At 39.7% G+C, this 23,037-nt stretch overlaps 1 protein-coding gene across 2 annotated transcripts in view; it reads left to right on the forward strand.

The window, feature by feature from the left end:
* The window catches only part of CPNE8 (copine 8), a 349,264-nt gene that overhangs the window by 39,320 nt on the left and 286,907 nt on the right, over positions 1–23,037 (forward strand). Inside the window, exon 1 of one of the 2 annotated variants that reach the window (XM_075208843.1) lies at positions 14,019–14,059. The exons of the other annotated variant lie outside the window; for it this stretch is intronic. Within the exon in view, the coding sequence (XP_075064944.1) occupies positions 14,034–14,059 (26 nt within the window). The 5' untranslated portion in view covers positions 14,019–14,033. Of the gene's footprint in view, positions 1–14,018; positions 14,060–23,037 lie in introns of those variants that run through there. 2 annotated transcript variants of the gene reach the window in all.

Consider the following 23,037-nt stretch of genomic DNA (forward strand, 5'->3'; position numbering starts at 1 on the left):
CTTCTCTCTACAATCTATAAACTCCTCATTGAAAAACTATATAACTCCTTACCTAGATTTACCAAATCCTGGGAACAAGATCTGGGTGAGAGGATTCAGGAAGCAGATTGGCCAAACCTCTTTGAAAACACACATGCATGCTCCACTAGTGTAGCTTTTGTGGAAACACATTACAAGGTCTTGTCACGTTTGGTATAGATGCCCAGCCCAACTAGCTAGAATAAACCCGGGATTCCCAGACGTTTGCTGGAGATGCTGTGAAGCCTCCGGTACTCCCCTTCATATTTGGTGGGATTGTCCGGTACTTCAACCCTTTTGGACTCAGGTTATAGAAATCTCTACTGCTATATTGGGAGACGAGATTCCCGATGGTCCTGCTTTCTGGCTACTAAATAAGACTAATACTCCGATCTCCAGTTTTAAAAAATTATTCTTTAAGTACCTCATATTAGCTGCCAAAGCAGTGATACCAACTCACTGGAGGTCTCCTATCCCTCCATCCATTAAGGAATGGCTCTGGAAAATGGAATTTTACAGCTCAATAGATGAGTTGATATTCTCCTCAGCCAACAATCACTTTCAACATAAGACAGCTACACCCCGCGCCCCTCCCTCTGACTCTCACCCACACCCACTCTTATTCATTTTTCTGCCTGCAAGTGCCGCCCAGGTGGTTGCAAACTTTACTTTTTTTCTCTCTTCTTTTTCTTCTTCCTGATTCTCTTATTTTGTTCATTGACGAGATTTATGGCAAAAAACTATGCATAAAATGCATTTTAGCCACTTTTACTTGAAAATTTATTTTGTAACCCGCTGTTATGTATATTGTTATAATTGTATTGTTAAACTTTGAATAAAAAAAAATGACACAAAAAAAATAAATATTGTTTTGCAGGACGATATTAATTAAATTAATTCCAGAAGGTGCATTTAAGGGACATTACCTGTTAAGTGCATGTGGGCGGGAGGGATTGGTTTGCAAAGTATTTTTCTCCCTAGAACAGTACTTGTATTTTACAGATACTTAGGTGTTTCAATTCGATAACTTTTACAGCTTTCCTATGTACTTTATACATACTTGCACATTTCGGGAGACTCCCGCATTTCGCGTGAGTCTCACGGACTCCCAGGAGAGTATGGCAATCTCCCGGATCTGCCCACTTCCTAGTGAATTAGGTCCAAAAGGCAGCGATTCACCGGGAATCGCGGCATTTGGCTCAAAATGACGCGATTTTTGGAGCCCCGCCCCCTGCACCTTCCCCGGCAGGCTCCCGGATCATACTTGCCATAAGTTGGCAAGTATGACTTTATATGGTAAACTACAGTTGGGCAGCACCTTGGAACAGTGTTTAGCAATGCTGCCTCACAGCACTGGGACCATGGGTTCGACTCCATCCAAGGCCCTTTGTGTGCAGTTTTTTCTGTTCAGCATGTGATTTCATAGGCTTCCTCACATAGTATAAAAACATACTAACAGATTAATTCACTGCTGACAAAAATGCAACTGACTTTGTATGTTTAGGCTGTAAGCTCTGATAGTGCAGTGAGTTATTTGATATTCTCTGTACAGCGCTGGATAATATGGTGGCTCTATAAAATGATAATAAATAATTAAAAACATTTACAAGTACATTTGGATCAGTGCAATAAAATCTTCCAAGCACACAAAAGTGATGCATGTCCCAATGACAGTCAACAGCATCAATACCATTTATTTATATAGGGCCCGCAAATTCCGTAGCACTTTACAATTGGGAACAAACTCGGTAATAAAACAATACTGGGTAATACAGACAGTCCTGATGGTCCCTCACTTTCATGATTGGCTTTAAGTATTTAGTGAAGAGAGTGGTAATAGGCAATAAATAATTTGCAGCAGTGTTTTGAGTTTCTACCATGTGCTTTTTCAGTCATACCAAAACCCTACAAAAATATGTGCAGGTTTGATTTCCAGTGCCAGTTTCCAAAACTAGGATATGGGCTTATACTAATGAATGATAATAGTATGCAGAAACAAATGTGCTAGAAGAAGTAAGAACTAAAAGAAAACGACATAAATTCCTATGGAATGATTAATGTAAAGTAATCTTGTAACTGGCTTGAATAGACCAATAGTTGCATTTGTACATATAGTACATCTTTGCAGGTGTGCATGTTCTGAATTTTTGTAAATGATGTTACTGTTTCCATAATATGAGAGAGACTTTCTTATGATCAGGAATAAAAACAAAATTAAGCTCCGAATAAATCTATTTACACTTGTCCAGGATGTGTAGGATACAGGCAACATTTTGAGCTGTGAAATAATGAAAAAGTGTCTTAAATATGTTCCGATGGTTGATTGATATTTTTTAAAAAAAATATTTTATATAAAAATAATTCTATAAATAATGCTATGATGAACTAATGAACATGTATTAGAGTATTTTTCATTTAGAGTTAACCTCCCCCTCAAAAAAACAACTGCAATAATTATTCTATGTCTTCTCTTCTAACTGCATTTCTCATTCATCCACATGCAGTGATTGCACATTTAGCAGTGTGACTTGCTATCTTTGGGCTTTTCAATAAAAATACAATTATGTTTGCTATCTGATCTGCTAGTCTTCACAATGACAATGGTAAAGTAATTAAGCAATCAGTATCTGTCAGTCCTTAATTTTATTCTGACATTTTGTAAACCTCCCTCTTTAGATCTTGTCATCTCAGTGTTCCTGTTATCATAACATGCCATCACCATAAAAATAATCTGACAGATCTATAGAACTTGCTCTTATTGTCTTTTACAAGCCGCTGTTTTTTTGAATATACAAATAACACAGAAAGCAGAATTTGTATGGAACAATAAATGCACACTGTGAAAGTTTAATAGTTGCAGATTTATAGTGACATTTGTATGTTAATACAATTTTACACGGCTACTGGTCATGTTAATTCCTGCCATTTGTGTGTGGGAAAGAGTGAATGTAAAGAAAATAGCATTTCATGATTTTAGTCTCTAAGGGAACAGTGTAATGAAAATCAGATTTGCTAATGTTGCTATGCTTAAATAAAAGCTTTTTTTGTGCTGAATTGATAATACGTTTTCATTATATGATTACCATAGTAGGATCGCTCCTTTGTTACTACAAACTGTGTCAATTGTTAGTTATTTGAATGCAAGCCTTTAAACTAAACCTCCTGGCTCATATAAAACTCTGTTGCTAAGTTAAATTATATGGCCCATGTTTGCTATAAAGGATCTAGCTTTCATCACTTGGATCACACAGTGATGTCACCCCGGCTGGTCTGCTTCATAGTAGCAAATGTACAGGGCTGCAAAACATTCATGTTTATTTTTAAATCCCTTTTCCTAGAATACTTTCCACCTGTTACTGCAGAACTCCCATGGAATCTCTATTGGGAAAATACTGTTTGCTTAGCTAAGCTGAAGCCCATATTTTGCTGTTTGGTCTCTTCAGCTATGTGCACTGCCTGCACTCCTCCTGGATTGTAGAGATGAGCGCACTCGGATTTATGAAATCCGAGCCCACCCGAACGTTGCCGATCCGAGTCGGATCCGAGACAGATCCGGGTATTGGCGCCAAATTCAAATCTGAAACTGAGGCTCTGACTCATAATCCCGTTGTCGGATCTCGCGATACTCGGATCCTATAAATTCCCCGCTAGTCGCCGCCATCTTCACTCGGGCATTGATCAGGGTAGAGGGAGGGTGTGTTAGGTGGTCCTCTGTCCTGCTATATCTCGTGCTGTTCAGTTCAGTGCTGTGCTGTGCTGTGCTGTGCTCAGTCCAGTGGTGCTGTGTCCTGTGCTCTGTCCTTCTGAGGTCAGTGGTGCTGCTGGGTCCTGTGCTGTGTCCTGTTCAGTCCAGTGGTGCTGTGTCCTGTGCTCTGTGCTTCTAAGGGCATTGTTATTTCCCCAATATTCCCCTGTGTTTAAAAAAATAAAAAAAAGTTATTTAAAAAAATACCAAAAACTAATTTATTTATTTTTTAATTACCACAAAATTTGCACAACCAATCCTGCAGTATAAGCCCATTGGTACTGCAATATTACCAAGTTCACACATTCAGCAGTAAAAGTCCAGTGGTAATGCAATATTACAAAGTTCACACATTCTGCAGTATCAGTCCAGTGGTGCTGTGTCCTGTGCTCTGTCCTGCTGAGTTCCGTAGTGCTGCTGGGTCCTGTGCTGTGTCCTGTTCAGTCCAGTGGTGCTGTGTCCTGTGCTCTGTGCTTCTAAGGGCATAGTTATTTCCCCATTATTCCCAAGTTTTTAAAAAATAAAAAAAAAGTTAAAAAAAAATAAAAATAAAAATTTAAAAAAAAATATATAATTATAACCAAATTTACAAAACCAATCCAGCAGTAACAGTCCAGTGGTACTGCAATATTACAAAGTTCACACATTCTGCAGTATCAGTCCAGTGGTGCTGTGTCCTGTGCTCTGTCCTGCTGAGTTCCGTAGTGCTGCTGGGTCCTGTGCTGTGTCCTGTTCAGTCCAGTGGTGCTGTGTCCTGTGCTCTGTGCTTCTTAGGGCATAGTTATTTCCCCATTATTCCCAAGTTTTTAAAAAATAAAAAAAAAGTTAAAAAAAATATTAAAATAAATTTTTTTAAAAAAAAAGTAATTATAAACAAATTTGCAAAACCAATCCAGCAGTATAAGTCCATTGGTACTGCAATATTACCAAGTTCACACATTCTGCAGTATCTTGTGCTACATATAATGGAGACCAAAAATTTGGAGGATAAAGTAGGGAAAGATCAAGACCCACTTCCTCCTAATGCTGAAGCTGCTGCCAGTAGTCATGACATAGACGATGAAATGCCATCAACGTCGTCTTCCAAGCCCGATGCCCAATCTCGTAGTACCGGGCATGTAAAATCCAAAAAGCCCAAGTTAAGAAAAAGTAGCAAAAAGAGAAACTTAAAATCATCTGAGGAGAAACGTAAAGTTGCCAATATGCCATTTACGACACGGAGTGGCAAGGAACGGCTTAGGCCCTGGCCCGTGTTCATGACTAGTGGTTCAGCTTCACCCACGGATCTTATCCCTCCTCCTCCTCCCCCCCCTACAAAAAATTGAAGAGAGTTATGCTGTCAGCAACAAAACAGCAAACAACTCTGCCTTCTAAAGAGAAATTATCACAAATCCTCAAGGCGAGTCCAAGGGTGTTGGTGGTTGTCAAGCCTGACCTTCCCATCACTGTACGGGAAGAGGTGGCTCGGGAGAAGCCTATCGATGATGTAGCTGGCGCTGTGGAGGAACTTGATGATGAGGATGGTGATGTGGTTATTGTAAATGAGGCACCAGGGGGGGAAAAAGCCCATCGTCATGCCTGGTCAGAAGACCAAAAAATGCACCTCTTCGGTCTGGAGTTATTTTTATCCAAATCCAGACAACCAATGTATGGCCATATGTAGCTTATGTAAAGCTCAAATAAGCAGGGGTAAGGATCTTGCCCACCTAGGAACATCCTCCCTTATACGTCACCTGAATAACCTTCATAGTTCAGTGGTTAGTTCAGGAACTGGGGCTAGGACCCTCATCGGTACAGGGACACATAAATCCCGTGGTTTAGTTGGATAAACACCAGCAACACCCTCCTCGTCAACTTCCTCCACAATCTCCATCAGAATCAGTCCTGCAGCCCAAGTCAGCAGCCAGACTGAGTCCTCCTCAATACGGGATTCATCCGAGGAATCCTGCAGCGGTACGCCTACTACTGCCACTGCTGCTGTTGCTGCTGTTAGTCGGTCATCTTCCCAGAGGGGAAGTCGTAAGACCGCTAAGTCTTTCACAAAACAATTGACCGTCCAACAGTCGTTTGCCATGACCACAAAATACGATAGTAGTCACCCCATTGCAAAGCGTATAACTGCGGCTGTAACTGCAATGTTGGTGTTAGACGTGCGCCCGGTGTCCGCCATCAGTGGAGTGGGATTTAGAGGGTTGATGGAGGTATTGTGTCCCCGGTACCAAATCCCGTCGAGATTCCACTTCACTAGGCAGGCGATACCAAAAATGTACAGAGAAGTACGATCAAGTGTCCTCAGTGCTCTAAAAAATGCAGTTGTACCCACTGTCCACTTAACCATGGACATGTAGACAAGTGGTTTTGGGCAAACAAAGGACTATATGACTGTGACAGCCCACTGGGTAGATGCATCCCCTTCCGCAGCAACAGCAACAGCTGCATCAGTAGCAGCATCTACAAAATGGCTGCTCGTGCAAAGGCAGGCAACATTGTGTATTGCAGGCTTTAATAAGAGGCACAACGCTGACAACATATTAGAGAAACTGAGGGAAATTATCTCCCAGTGGCTTACCCCACTTAAACTCTCATGGGGATTTGTCAGACAATGCCAGTAACATTGTGCGGGCATTAAATATGGGCAATTTCCAGCACGTCCCATGTGTTGCCCACACCATTAATTTGGTGGTGCAGCATTACCTCAAGAGTGATAGGGGTGTGCAGGAGATGCTTGCGGTGGCGCGCAAAATTGCTGGACACTTTCGGCATTCAGCCAGTGCCTACCGCAGACTAGAGGCACATCAAAAAAGCATGAACCTGCCCTGCCATCACCTCAAACAAGAGGTTGTGACGCGCTGGAACTCCACCCTCTATATGCTGCAGAGGATGGAGGAGCAGCAAAAGGCCATTCAGGCCTACACAGCCACCTACGACATAGGCAAAGGAGTGGGGATGCGCCTCAGTCAAGCGCAGTGGAGACTGATTTCCGTGTTGTGCAAGGTTCTGCAGCCATTTGAACTTGCCACACGAGAAGTCAGTTCCGACACTGCCAGCTTGAGTCAGGTCATTCCCCTGATCAGGCTGTTGCAGAAGCAGCTGGAGAAAGTGAGGGAGGAGCTGGTAAGCCATTGCGATTACACCAAGCATGTAGCTCTTGTGGATATAGCCCTTCGTACGCTTTGCCAGGATCAGAGGGTGGTCACTCTTTTAAAGTCAGAGGAATACATTCTGGCCACCGTGCTCGATCCTCGGTTTAAAGCGTATGTTGTGTCTCTGTTTCCGGCGGACACAAGTCTACAGCGGTGCAAAGACCTGCTGGTCAGGAGATTGTCCTCTGAAGAGGACCGTGACATGCCAACAGCTCCACCCTCATTTTCTTCCACATCTATGGCTGCGAGGAAAAAGCTCAGTTTTCCCAAAAGAGGCGCTGGCGGGGATGCTGATAACATCTGGTCCGGACTGAAGGACCTGCCAACCATTACAGACATGTCTACTCTCGCTGCATTGGATGCTGTCACAATAGAAAAAATTGTGAATGATTACTTTGCTGACACCATCCAAGTAGACATGTCAGACAGTCCATATTGTTACTGGCAGGAAAAAAAGGCAGTTTGGAAGCCCCTGTACAAACTGGCTCTATTTTACCTGAGTTGTCCCCCCTCCAGTGTGTACTCGGAAAGAGTTTTTAGTGCAGCGGGGAACCTGGTCAGTGAGCGGCGAAGGAGGTTGCTTCCTCATAACGTTGAAAAAATGATGTTTATAAAAATGAATAATCAATTCCTCCATGAAGTACAGCACTGCCCTCCAGATAGTACAGAGGGACCTGTGGTTGTGGAGTCCAGCGGGGACGAATTGATAATGTGTGATGAGGAGGAAGTACACACTGTAGGGGGAGAGGAATCAGAGGTTGAGGATGAGGACGACATCTTGCCTCAGTAGAGCCTGTTTAGTCTGTACAGGGAGAGATGAATAGCTTTTTTGGTGTGGGGGCCCAAACAAACCAATCATTTCAGCCAAAGTTGTTTGGTAGGCCCTGTCGCTGAAATGATTGGTTTGTTAAAGTGTGCATGTCCTATTTCAACAACATAAGGGTGGGTGGGAGGGCCCAAGGACAATTCCATCTTGGAACTTTTTTTTTTGCATTATATGACCAATCAACAGTCGTTTGCCATGTTCAAAAAGTAAAACCAAATTTAAACAAATTCAAGAAATTAAACCAAAAGTAAAATGCCCTGTCATAATTTAAAACAAGAGGTATTGACGTGCTCTAAAACTACTGTATTGTTGTTTATATTTTATAAACACTACACTTGAAAGCTGGAGTCTTTCAATGAAAAAGTAACTGTCCATTACACAAATATTTGCAACAGGGACAATTTTAGGGTTAAGAAAGTTTACTAATAACACTTCGACGCTGTCTGTCTTTATAAACACTACACTTGGAAGTTGGAGGAGGTATTGTGGCCCCGGCACCAAATTTACTACCGGGGCCACTCCACTGTGCAGTCCATATTTAGGTGTATCAGATATTAAACAACGGTGACAGTTGATGCCCAATTTTTTCAATTATATTGTTGGCGCTGTAAAAAATTGTGTACCGGGGCCACCACACTACGCAGTCCATACCCTCTTTTGGTGGAATTCTGACCCGTGGAGGGTTTTTTAATTATATTGTGGCCTCGGTACCAAATTGTGTACCGGGGCACCCACACTACGCAGTCAAGATAGATAGATGCGTATCATAGTTAAAATACATTCAGTGGTGTGGGGCAAATTGAAAAATATTCAAAATGCACTGACATTATCAAAAACAAGAGGTTTTCACACGCTGAAACTCCAACATGTATATGATGGAGAGGATGGAGGAGCAGCCGTATGTGCAGTGTAATGCAGACCTGTTGAAGGTTTTTTTATATATTTTATTGTGGTGCCCAGTGCCCACTACTCTACGCAGTCCAGATACTATTTTTGGGTGTAATTCTGACCTGTTGAAGGTTTTCTATATATTTTTTATTGTGGTGCCCAGTGCCCACTACTCTACGCAGTCCAGATACTATTTTTGGGTGTAATTCTGACCTGTTGAAGGTTTTCTATATATTTTTTATTGTGGTGCCCAGTGCCCACTACTCTACGCAGTCCAGATACTATTTTTGGGTGTAATTCTGACCTGTTGAAGGTTTTCTATATATTATATTGTGGTGGCCAGTGGTCAGTCCTCTATGCAGTCCAGATACTTGTTTGGTGGAATTCAGACCAGTTGAGGGTGTATTTATTTTATTGTGGCCCCGGTATCAAATTGTGTACCGGGGCCACCCCACTACGCAGTCCAGATACTTGTTTGGTGGAATTCAGACCAGTTGAGGGTTTTATTATTATATTGTGGGGACCACTCTATACCACACTACCACTCTATTTAATACTTTAATTCTATTACTAATTCCCATAAAGAGGAACTGCCGCTTCTATTTAATACTTTAATTCTATTAGTAGTTACCATAAAGAGGAACAAAATAAACCAATTTTACCAAAAGTATAATATGACTTACAAAAACTACACTTGAAAGATGGTGCCTTTAAATGAAAAAGTCAGTCTTCATTGCACGACTATGTGCAACAGGGACAGTTTTTTGGTTTACAAAGTCAACCAATAACACTTCGACCCTGTCTGTCTTTAACATACTTGATGGGATCTCAATGACGAATGGTCTGTACCATGTTTGGAGGAGGTATTGTGGCCCCGGTACCAAATTGGGTACCGGGGCCACTCCACTATGCAGTCCAGATAGAGGTGTATCAGATATTAAACAACGTTGACTGTTGCTGCAAAAATTTTAAATAATATTGTGGGGAACACTACACTACGCAGTCCATAAACTTTTTGGGTGGAATTCAGACCTGTGTAGGGTTTTTTAATAATATTGTGGTGACCCACTCCTCTACGCAGTCCAGGTACATTATTGGTGCGAATCATACAAGTTCAGGGTTTTTAATTTATATTGTGGTGACCCACTCCTCCAAGCAGTCCAGGTACATTATTGGTGCGAATCATACAAGTTCAGGGTTTTTAATTTATATTGTGGTGACCCACTCCTCTACGCAGTCCAGGTACATTATTGGTGCGAATCATACAAGTTCAGGGTTTTTAGTTTATATTGTGGTGACCCACTCCTCTACGCAGTCCAGGTACATTATTGGTGCGAATCATACAAGTTCAGGGTTTTTAATTTATATTGTGGTAACATACTCCTCTACGCAGTCCAGGTACATTATTGGTGCGAATCATACAAGTTCAGGGTTTTTAATTTATATTGTGGTGACCCACTCCTCTACGCAGTCCAGGTACATTATTGGTGCGAATCATACAAGTTCAGGGTTTTTAATTTATATTGTGGTGACCCACTCCTCTACGCAGTCCAGGTACATTATTGGTGCGAATCATACAAGTTCAGGGTTTTTAATTTATATTGTGGTGACCCACTCCTCTACGCAGTCCAGGTACATTATTGGAGCGAATCATACAAGTTCAGGGTTTTTAATTTATATTGTGGTGACCCACTCCTCTATGCAGTCCAGGTACATTATTGGTGCGAATCATACAAGTTGATGGTTTTCTTATTATATATATTGTGGTGACCCACTCCTCTACGCAGTCCAGGTACATTATTGGAGCGAATCATACAAGTTCAGGGTTTTTAATTTATATTGTGGTGACCCACTCATCTACGCAGTCCAGGTACATTATTGGTGCGAATCATACAAGTTGATGGTTTTCTTATTATATATATTGTGGTGACCCACTCCTCTACGCAGTCCAGGTACATTATTGGTGCGAATCATACAAGTTCAGGGTTTTTAATTTATATTGTGGTGACCCACTCCTCTACGCAGTCCAGGTACATTATTGGTGCGAATCATACCAGTTGATGGTTTTCTTATTATATATATTGTGGTGACCCACTCCTCTACGCAGTCCAGGTACATTATTGGAGCGAATCATACAAGTTCAGGGTTTTTAATTTATATTGTGGTGACCCACTCCTCTACGCAGTCCAGGTACATTATTGGTGCGAATCATACAAGTTCAGGGTTTTTAATTTATATTGTGACCCACTCATCTACGCAGTCCAGGTACATTATTGGTGCGAATCATACAAGTTGATGGTTTTCTTATTATATATATTGTGGTGACCCACTCCTCTACGCAGTCCAGGTACATTATTGGTGCGAATCATACAAGTTCAGGGTTTTTAATTTATATTGTGGTGACCCACTCCTCTACGCAGTCCAGGTACATTATTCGGTGCGATTCATACCAGTTGATGGTTTTCTTATTATATATATTGTGGTGACCCACTCCTCTACGCAGTCCAGGTACATTATTGGAGCGAATCATACAAGTTCAGGGTTTTTAATTTATATTGTGGTGACCCACTCCTCTACGCAGTCCAGGTACATTATTGGAGCGAATCATACAAGTTCAGGGTTTTTAATTTATATTGTGGGGACCACTCCACTACGCAGTCCAGAAAGATAGCTCGTTGCAACGTTTTGGACTAAGAACTATATTGTGAGGTGTTCAGAATACACGGTAAATTAGTGGAAATGCTTGTTATTGAATGTTATTGAGGTCAATAATAGCGTAGGAGTGAAAATAAGCCCAAAAAATAGATTTTTTTTTTTACTTTTTATGCTTTTTTCAAAAAAAATCCGAATCCAAAACCTTAAATCCTAACCAAAACCTTTCGGCAGGTGTTTTGCGAAACAAATCCGAACCCAAAACATCGAGAAAATCCGGATCCAAAACACAAAACACGAGACCTCAAAAGTCGCCCGTGCACATCCCTACTGGATTGTAAACCAAAGTTGAGAGGAGAGTAGTGGGAATTCAATTTTGCAGGGCCTAGCTTTTTTTTCCACAGGATAGTTTACATAGAAGCCCTGCAGGTTGGCAGAAGGGCTTAAGTGTTTTTAAAGGGGTTTCTACTACTTTTTTTTTTTTACCTCTTGAGCTGTATATGCAATTCCTTATTTTTAACACACATATATAACTTATTATTTGGTTTATTTTTCCGTTTAGAAATGTAAAAATAATATACTTTAATCATACTTACCTACTTTCTTCAGCTCCCTTCCGGGAGCCAGCCAGTGGAGGGGGGCGTGAAGGGGCGGGGTGGCCGAAATCGCGTCATTTCGGCCCCGCCCCCTGTGACGTCATGACGCAAATTGCGTCATTTGACAGCGGGGGCGGGGCCAAACGCCGCGATTCACCGGGAATCGCGGCGTTTGGGATCTAATTCTGCCCACTTCACTAGGAAGTGGGGCACTTCCTAGTGAAGTGGGCAGAATTCGGGAGATTGCCACACTCGCCCGGGAGTCCGGGAGACTCTCACAAAATGCGGGAGTCTCCCGGACATTCCGGGAGAGTTGGCAAGTATGTCTTTAATGTATGACAGATTCATAGTTATTGTTGTAGCCTTATTTGTCTAATTATATCTCATCTCATAGTATATGACTATTCTATTTTATGGCTCTGAACGTAGTTATGCCGTTATATGTTATATTAATATTTGATTCTGGTTTGTTTTTGAAATAGGTTTTATTTTATTATTACATATGTGTCCTATTCTAGCATTTGCCTACAAGCCAATGTTGTTTGTATTTTAATGCATCTTTAGCTTTAAAAACCTAAAAAGCTAAAAGAAATTGTGGACTGATCATATATTCTTGTACGTTTGGCAAATAATAAATGAAAAACTACACTTTAAAATAAAAAGTGCATCTTGAACATATACTGTTGGGATCCTTGTACTGCCGCAATTATTATTAAATGGGTTTTCCCATGAATTGCATGAGGAATCTATAGAGAGGGGTCTGCAATAAGAGCTATACGGAGGGAGCTACAAGAAGAGATGTAGAGAGAGGGTCTTTAATGAGAAGTATAGGAAGGGGGCTTTAATGAGAACTATAGGGAGGGGGCTTTAATGAGAACCATAGGGAGGGGGCTGCAATGAGAACTATATTAAGGGGGATACAATGAGAGAGACATGTAGGGGGAAATAACAGTTTTTCTCTCCGTCTCGTATATGATGACACTATGCCCTTCATTTTAGACCATAAAGGCCCTAAATATCCAGCTCCCCAAAGTACTTAATTCAGCTCTGTATGAGCTGCTAGGTTTACCTGGTATGTGACCTCAATGTGTATATATTTTCAATAGGTAAAAAGCAATGAATTAAATATGGATCTCACCCAGGCGCGGATCCAGGTGGGGCGATTGGGTTGATCTCCCCCCCACGTAGCACATTGCCAACTCCAGTGCAATGGCACAATCAATGCCTCGCTCCCTGCACCCTCCTCACTGACTGTCGGGCGTGATGTTACCATAATGTCCTGACACTGTCAGTAAGGAACTGCCTTGAGTGGAGCATATGACAAAAAAAGAAGACTACAGGAAAGTAAATAGAATAGAATGGTGTGATGAGGGGCACAGTGAGATGAGGCAGGCAGTGTGAAAAGGACACAGTGTAATGAGGGGGTCAGTGTGATGAGGGCCAGCAGTATGATGAAGGAGGCAGCAGTATGATGAAGGGGTCCAGTGTGAGGATGGGGTAGACAGATCTGTTATTTGTTGCCCTAATTTTGTGATCTTAAAGAAATATAGTGTTTTACTTCAAATAAAGCAACAACAAAAAACTGTCCGACTTGTATCTAAAATACATTAATTTGTGAGGCACAGGGCCTTCAGGAGCCAAGACTGGAGAAGGAGATAGGTCGGGATTAATCAATAAACCACAACCCCTAAAAGAAAGTTCAAGATGCGCCTCTGATCTCAGCCCCAATTTATTTGAACTTTTTCCGAAATCTGCTAATGTACTGCTCATTCAGTCCTTATTAATGTGGGTCTTTCATTTGCTTAAATTTCTTGAGAGTTGGATTTCATGAATATCACTACAATTATCCTGAGCCCTGCTGTATTCAGTACTCAGATTTTTGCGAAATGAATCTATAAAGTTTTCTAAATTTTCCTTATTCCTTACTAATAATGCAATTTTTAGCTTACCATGCTAACTCTAGAGATTACACTGGTCTGTGTGTGTTTGGGTTAGCTCAGACTTTTAAGCATTAGCATTGTCTATTGCTCGGTGCAAGGCTGAGCAGCACTGTATATATTTTTGCTCCTCCTAAATGTGCATATCTGTTCTGAGCTCTTTTAGCACTAGGTAGCAAAGCCTGGGCTCTCCATACCATTGCACTCGCAGAACTTGCTAGACGAGTCATGAACGAGATTGGCCAGGAGAATTGGTAAGTTAAGCCCCTACTGCTTTCAGCCAGTATAGGTGAAACAGCTAGTACTCAGCTGCCCCACCAATATTTTATTGATAAATGGTGACAATTACAGAATTTCTCTTGCCACATTAGAAAATCTTAATTATTGCTACATTTTAATAAATAGGCTTGTTTTTTTTTCATATAGAGGTGCATTTTACCACAGCAGTCCTTTTCCTCTGTTGTCTTCTTCTCTGTACCTTTGTAATAAACATCAGTAGATACATGCAGAAATCAGTGTCGCAACTAGACATTTTAGTGCCCTGGGCGAGACAGGGCACCGGTTCCCCCCATCTAAGTGGGAGTGACATTTGTCAAGTGGGTATGGCCAACCTAATGTGGGGGTGTGGCTAGCACTTTACTGAAAGAATTCTGTTACACATATCTGCAAATACATTATATATATATATATATATATATATATATATATATATATATATATATATATATATACACTCACACACACACACACACACACACGTGGGATTCAAATAAATTAACAGCCGGTTCTCTGCCCTAATGAAGTATGCAAAAATATATACCGATGGCTATTCTATTATTTCATGCGCTTCATACTCAAATAAGAACAGAACAGGAGATACACAAAACTAGATTGTTCTAAGAAAGAGTTTTAAAATGTTAAAGAAAAAATATTAAAGAATACCTTACCTGACAAAAATCTGTTATTTAATATTATGTTCATATTATGGCACAGTAATGCCCCCAGTTCATATTATGCCAGAGTAATGCCCCCAGTTCATATTATGCCAGAGTAATGGCTTTCTTCAGCACACTGTACCATGTAGCTTTCCTTTGCCCCTGAAAATACTGTGATGCAGCTTCCTTTGCCCCTCAAAACAGTGCGATCCAGCTTCCTTTGCCCCTCAAAACAATGCAATGCAGCTTCCTTTGCCTTTCAAAACAATGCGATGCAGCTTCCTTTGCCCCTCAAAACACTGCGATATGTAAAAAGGTGCTTTGGGCAATAGAGAATGCACTATTTTAACCATAAGGGGGAACACTAAAATCTAATATCAATAACTACAATGTGCTTTTAGAAATAAATAGCTAACAATCTTTAGAACTGGCACTTGTATAAAATGTACCAAGAATTTAGAAGATAATGCTCAGACCTTTTAATAAATATTCATATCAATTCTACCTAAACAAGGTGTTTGTTCCATTAAGTGTCATTCATTTACAGAGGGAAGGAGGGCAATATTAGATCTCCCATAGTTCTAAATATTGGATACATCATATTAAAACGATAGATGCCACATAACGAGACCTTCAGTCAAGCAAATAAAGTGACCACACCACCAGAATGTGCTGGAGTGACTTGCAGTTTAAAATAAAATAGGCTGTAAATTGTGGGGGGAGAAGAGAGAGAGAGAGAGAGAGAGACTTTTACTTACTTCCGCAGTGGAACGCATGTGCGTTCCACTGACAGGAAGTTCGGCATTTGGAGCACAAGTTTGCATTTCAAATGCCGAACTTCCTGTCAGTGGAAGTAAAAGCTTGTAGATAAAGAGCCAGGTAGCGGGTGGCCGCTGCGCCCTTTTGGGCTTGCACCCTGGGCGAGGGCACTGCCCTCACATGCCTAGTTACGGCTCTGGCAGAAATCTCGGTTGAAACAGAGTACCAGTGAGCACATTTAAATTTAAGGTAAAAGAGGCAACTAAATGGGAAAAGTACCAGTATCCTGGGTTGTTGGCATTCATGACAGTCAGACATTACACCTTGGCATTTTCCTCCTCACTAAATTGTTTAACAGTGCTCCTCACAGTAATTGTTGGAAGAGGCACTTGGGGATCAGGCCACCCATGTGTATGACACTATCATCAAGCAGCACGTGATTATTTGTCTTTTTTAATCTATATTTTTCTGCCACTCCCTCTAGACCAATATGCAAGTATGTCAGCCCCCAAAATCATGGATAATAAGAAGGATCCAGGACAAGACATTAAACTAACTCTGGGTAGGAAAGATCTTTACAGAACTAGGCTTCATATTATATTGTCCTGCATCCCCCACTGGCCCCATATTACATCATGTACCCTAGTTATTAATAAGCAGCTATAACAAAGATTTTCTATCGCCACTTATTGCAGCTATAGAAAATCATATTAAGTATAGATAATGATAAAAGCATTTTTTTTTCTTTCATTCTAGTAGCATTGGGTGGTGGTGGCTGGAGGATAAAGATACGGACATAGGAAGATATCTAGTATATCTTCCTATGTATATCTTGTATTGTCCGCTATTGACATCTTGAGATGGCAATAGCAAAAGGAGGATTGTGGCGGTACATGTACCACCATGAACCCAGTTAATTATTGCAGAAGATAGGAGAAAATGAGACTTGCTGGCTGACATAAAGATCTCTAATTAATAAACAGACCTCCAGGTGTGCTTGGGTTAGCACTTCATTGAGATGATAAATGATAAGAAGAACCAAACTTTATCTTTTATTTCTAAGACTGATGGCATATAATATGGCAGTTTAGTTATTGTAGACCATAACAGACTTGAAATTATTTTTTGTTTCTTATTTGTCTTTAATCATTAGATGACAGGGAGGTGCTTGCATATTTTACCCGGGGTGTGGGGGGGAGTAAGACTCGACTCAGCAGCCTATTAGGAACATTTTAAAGGAAATAAAATGCTGATGGCCCAGTGAGCCAGCCCAAGGTAGCCCACTATGGGACTGGCCTGGGGGGCAGATGCCCCGCTGCTCCCAGCACAGCCTGCCCCTACTAGATGATGTGATAAGTGGTTAGTTGTAGTCCATCTCTTTACTAATAGGACACCATTGCATTTTATAAACATTGTCATGTTGAAATAAGTATACTACATTTTACATTTAAGATACTCTACAGAGACTGGAATTCCTTTGTGGGTTTAATGCATACAAATGGATCATTATTCTCTCAGTTGTACGGCGCAGCACTTGTCTCAAATGGTGCAACACTTCCATTGTCACAAAATAATCAGGTGGGAGTCAGGGTATGATATGTGCGTTCTCCACGCCTTGGAACCTTTCAATTGCACAGAATATCCTGCGGATGCTGAACTGAATGACAAGTATTATCGTAGTACAGTGCTGTGTAATCAGTGGTGCTCTATAGGCTTGATTCATTAAGGAAAGTAAAGCAAAATAAAAAAGGAGTAACTTAGCACATTGGCAAAACCATGTTGCATTGGAGGGGGAAGTGAAGTTAAAATGTGATGGCATATTTATAGTTTGGGAAGGGCATGTCCTAGATCAACTTTCGATTTCTGTGTAAAAATAAAGTTATCAAGTACGTGTGTGCTACATGAAAAAACAGCCAGTATTTTTACCTTATGTGCAAAATAATAAGCTAATTTGTACCCCTTGCATTGTAACATGGTTTGTCCAGGAGAAAGCTTACTCCTTTTCTTTTCTTACTTACCTTACCGGGCCGCTCTGTCTAACGGCTGTTCGGGCGGCCGCATCGCGTCTCATGTGATGCGGCCTCCTGTGCGCCTGCCAGCCTGCGCCTGCTTACCTTTATGAATCAGGCCCCATAACTCAACAGTAATAATAATAATAATAATAATAATAATAATAATAATAATAAAATGTGCTCTATCTGTATGTACTGTTTTATTTATTTTTGTTCTGAAACAGATTGACATATTGATGAAATTATTTGCTGTTATTATTTTGGGAGCAGTGTATGTGATGTTTAAATATTAATAATTGGTTTCTGTTATCAAAACACTTTCATTAGGCTTTGGAGATTGCAATTTAAAAAGATCACTAGTGCAGTAATTATTATAAGCTAGGCTTTTATGTTAGGGTAGAAATAGATTAGATAAAATGCAATAATTAATTTTGTGGCATGTAAATAAATGCGTTTTTTTGTATTAGTACTTTGCCATTTACTTCTTTTTATGTCTGTGTATGTTTGCATATTTATTTTCTCACATTATATGAATAATAATGGAATAGGATAGGCATTTGCAGAGATTTATTCCTGCAGATTGTGTTTAGTTCTAGCAAATATTTAATAACAGCTTTGTCCTTTGCAAAAGTTGGGAGGTATTCTGTTCACTGCTGCTCTGCATGACAGAGCAGCGGTGAACGGATGCCGTACACACTACTGCACCTGGCAATGAAGGAGAAGGCTTCAAAAGCGCTAGGAGCACCCATGAGTGTGACCACGGCCTCCTGTCCCGATGTTGCCTGCCCAAATGTTGGGATGTATGTAATAAGTTTAGTTAGATAACGTTTAGCCATTCCTCTAAGATCCTTCTGTCCGTACCCCATAAGTCAATGTACATGGCATTATTGGATATGCTTTCCTGTTCCTTGGTCCAAACTCCTCTCTGACCCCCTCTCACCTTGTAATCTCTGGATCATGATGGGTGATGTTTCTCTGGGTGAGCTATGACTGTGTGACTGACACACACTGCCTAGAATTGCCTCCGATTTACCACAGGATAACTTCTCTATACCTTTGTATTGGGAACCCTATTGAACAAGTGATGCCGCTCTACCTATTCTGAAGATGGTGACAACAGATAAAAATCATTTTAAAAAATGCTGAGCATCGCTCAGGTGCCCCAGTGATATTTTCTTCTTAAATTGAGCAAAATAATAATTTCTATTGCTCTGATAAACAGCAGTAGAACATTTTCTATATCGCTTATTATTGATCAATAGACTCCATAGGGAGGTTAATAGCCTATTGTAAAACATGCTGACAATTGAAAAGCTAAGAATATGTTACTTTTTTTGTGTGTCTTTTCAGCAGACTTGTATCAGATAATGTTTTTAGTAGCTTTCTTTTTCATGGTAAAATGAGTGACTTGAACTACATGTGTTCTCTGTGTAACTGAAAAGTGTTATTAGCTGAAAAAAAGTTAGCCAATTAAGAAATGTCAGTGTTATCTCCCCTATTCAGTATGCACCACAAAAATATAATATTTCTATTATAATGAAACACTTTTGCACAGGGTAACTAGAACACTGTTTTAGCCAATTAATGAGTTCAGTTGCATATCAAACCCATAGTTGCCTACTCTATGCTCTTACTGTACATGGTCTACATTAGTCCATCCCTTCCTTCTACCGTTCTGCCTCTCAAGTCGTAATTGATTGTTTGTGTCAGATGCATGTAGCTATGAATTACCTGCAATTGCGCTCATTGTAATGAAATCTGTTTCTGGGCATGAGCCGTGTGGAATCATCAATATACACTACTCATGCATACATAAATCTAGGGCTAGATTTACTAAAGGGCAGTTTGGTGAAAACGGTTTTCGTCAATTTTTTTTTCTGTCGTTTTTAAAACCACCAGATTTACTAAAGCTCAAACCGCCATTAAAACGGCCCGAATTGACATTTTTCGAAACCACCACTTTACAAACTGCATCCCTATTTTAACAATCATTAACATACAAACCACTGGATTTACTAAGCCGGGGGTTTACGAAACCACCAAAAAACGCCATCCAAATGGCCAAAATAAAAGTAGTAGGTGTGAGTGGCAAGATTGCTCAAACTGCATGCTGTTTGAGCTATTTTGCCATTCAGAACTTAAGAGAAATCATCATTGACATTTAAATTATTTGGAATATTGTTATTTATTAATTAAGGGGCACAGTGAATGTAATATTTACTTATTAACTTAGCATTATATATATATATATATATATATATATATATATATATATATATATATATATATATATATATGGGAAATGGGAATATATAATTATATTAACTGATTTGTTAATGGAGATTTATGTTGCACAATTTGGCATTATATAGTGCCCGGATAATATAATAATTAAATAATTTTGTCCCCTTAATATAATGGAAAAAAAGAATTATCCCATAAGTTAATATTAAATTCATTTTGCCCCTTAATAAATAATGTCTGACCAAATAATTTAAATGTCAATGGTGCTTTCTTTTATATTCTGAATGGCAAACTGGCTCAAACACCATGTTTGAGATTTCAAGCCATTCGGAAGCAGGTATTAAACTGTCCTGTCCTGTCCTGTCCTGTCTTTTGGATGGTGGTTTTGGTGGCTGTTTTAACCAAACTGCCGGTGGTTTGGACAAAACCACAGGCGGTTTAGTTTTTTCAATCCGCCACACATCCCCATCCATTTCAAATCACAGCCTCAAACCCCCCTATAGTAAAGGCGGTGGTTTGGGCTACTAAGCTGCCGGCAACGTTTGATAAAACTCGACCAAACTTGATTCTTAGTAAATCTAGCCCCTGGTATTGAATCGGCTCTTTGTGGTCATCTCCTATATAGGTTTTTTGAATATCAGTTTTACTTTTTACTGTAATTTTCATTTTTTTATTTTTTTATATTTCTGCCATTTTGAACTTGATTTTTCTTTTGCCTTCTCCCTGACCTGATCTGATTCTTACTTTATTCTAGCAGGTTTGTCGTAATGTTTATCTGATTTTATTGATGAGACTTTAATGTACAGTTGGCATAATTTTATTTAGACTTTATTGTGCTGTCCAAAATAATCACTCTGAAACCCTGGTATATAAATGCCAATGTGTTGGATTTCATACATAAATTTACCAAAGGTTGGTTTAAAGAAAAATTACTCATAGCTTATTTTTATCAGAATAAACATTCCCATAAAAGGCAGCAGCAAATTGCATGCTGGCATTAGGATTGAATAATTATGTACAAGGGTAGTAGACATTAAATAAACCTTATGAAATAATTAATTAAGGATAACTAGTGTTTAGCTTCTACATTTAATTACTTACTTTACCAATTATACAAAGTAAAGTACTACTGTATCATTAAAAAATAAATAAATAAATATATATATATATATATATATATATATATATATATATATTTATTTTATTTTTAATGGAGTGCACATAACTTTAATAACCTATAGTTACAGTTTTCATTGGAGCTGTATCCTTGTGGACTACAATCTACCTATAAACATCAGTAGCAACAATATCACAAACTATATTTACCAATTTGTTCGGAGCGTGAATTATTACTCATCCCCATGGATTCACTCTTGTGTTTATCATATTTTGTAAATTACATCAGATTTGAGTAATTATTATTGCCAATCTCCAAACTCCATATGATCTTTTTTTTTATAAGATACAGGTTTTCAGCCATAAAAATGTATATTTGTACTGCATTTCCAAATGCTGTGAAAGCTCTTGGCCATGGCCACCAAATAATTCAAAACGAGTTCTAATTAGGCAAGACCACAGTGGAATATGTCTTAGCAGCTGCCAGCTGATATGGAACTGGTTATGTTTGAAATGAGAGGTAACCTTTCAAAACCAAAACATTGACTTGAAGTTGGATTAATTAAATGGGTCAATCTTGCCTAGAAATGCTATTTTTTTTATTAAAAGAATACATACAATATCAATATGTAACTAAATATGATTATACAATTTTTTTTAAAATCTATTTTATTGAAAGCATTAAGTGCAAAAATAAAGCTTTATATACAATATTACAAAACATTGAGCATAACAAAATTGTATAGTTATTGTGCAACATAAAATAAAGTAAAACTGGTGGCTGAGAAATATGCAACTGATGTTGATTTATATTATTAAAAGGGTGAGGAAAAGGATCACAGGGTGAAAAAAAGGGGGATAGATAGATTTGGAGTGAGGAAAGGTGAAGGAGATGATGAGGAGGGTCGGTCCACTTGGGTGATTTCTAGGGAAGAAGCTTCAGAGCTAATAATGGTGAATTGACAAATGGAGAGGACCTAGGCTTCTAGATTAGAGGTTGAGTAGGTCTGCTAGAAAGGCGGTTTCTTACCAATGCATAAAAATTGATTTTATGCAGGTACGGACTGGACTGTCCCATGGAGAATTTGTGTGCCACTTGGAGATCAGAGACTGTGGGAATACGACTAATTTTGAGAGGTCATTTGAAGGGAGAGACATGGAGGGATGTTCGGGTTGTCCCATAAGAGGATTAAGGAACAGGGGAATGGAGCTAATAGGAAACTGGACCATATAGCTAAAGATAGCTGAATTATTTGATGAAAGTGCATAGCTGAGTGTCTCCAGGCTGGTGGCAACCAAAGCAAGGCATTAATGGGCGTCTTCCCCAGAGCTGCTAATTCTAAGTCATATCAGATTCTTGTATAATCAGTGGAGTATACCACTTTTTACTGTAGCAAATCACCCGTCCTGTCACACGGGCACCCTGCAGACATCAATCATGCGGACAACTTCTTTTTGCAAATGAAATAGTGCTTTATTGTTGCATAACAATATTCGCAAACAACTTTGTCAGGATGACACCAGGAAACCTACATCTGGCTATACAGCAGTTTCCCTGACTACCAGTCGGCCACTAATTGGCATTGGTTGCAATACACATGTGCACAATACAATCTTTTTTATAGTTGTGACTCCTCTCAGAGCCTTGGGGTGACTGACAGGCGACACTTCCACTTTGCCATTAAAGAAAGTCTCCTCAGGTGCTCTGTAACTCCTAATCAGTTTAGACACCCCTATCAGCTCTGTTGTTCGCTGTGGAAATAAAAAACTTCAAAACATGTAAGTAAAAATCACATTTTTACATTTACTTTGTTAGATGTCTCAGACCTGTACGTAACCTAACCAAAGTGCTATGCTATACCTGTGTTACCTGGTCCCCAGCCTTAAACTGCAGATTCCCCTGGACCTCACCTGTCCCTATGCAGGAAAGGTGTGGCAATTAGGCCTCTTTGCCACAATACATTTCAAATATTACATTTCAGGTCAAATTACACAAAATTTAGCGTTGTGTAAACCACCAGAGATTGTGGGTCCTTGTAGAATATAAGTTTGGATGCAAGGTTTTCTTCTGAACCAAACAAATCGGATTGCCAGTTTTCGGAGGGAAGAGAGGACTGTAGTTGGGTCTCTGATGTTTAATGTTTGAAAGAGATACAGCAATTTCAG

This window comes from Mixophyes fleayi, chromosome 4 (genome assembly GCF_038048845.1).
Source record: "Mixophyes fleayi isolate aMixFle1 chromosome 4, aMixFle1.hap1, whole genome shotgun sequence".
Classification (NCBI taxonomy): domain Eukaryota; kingdom Metazoa; phylum Chordata; class Amphibia; order Anura; family Limnodynastidae; genus Mixophyes; species Mixophyes fleayi.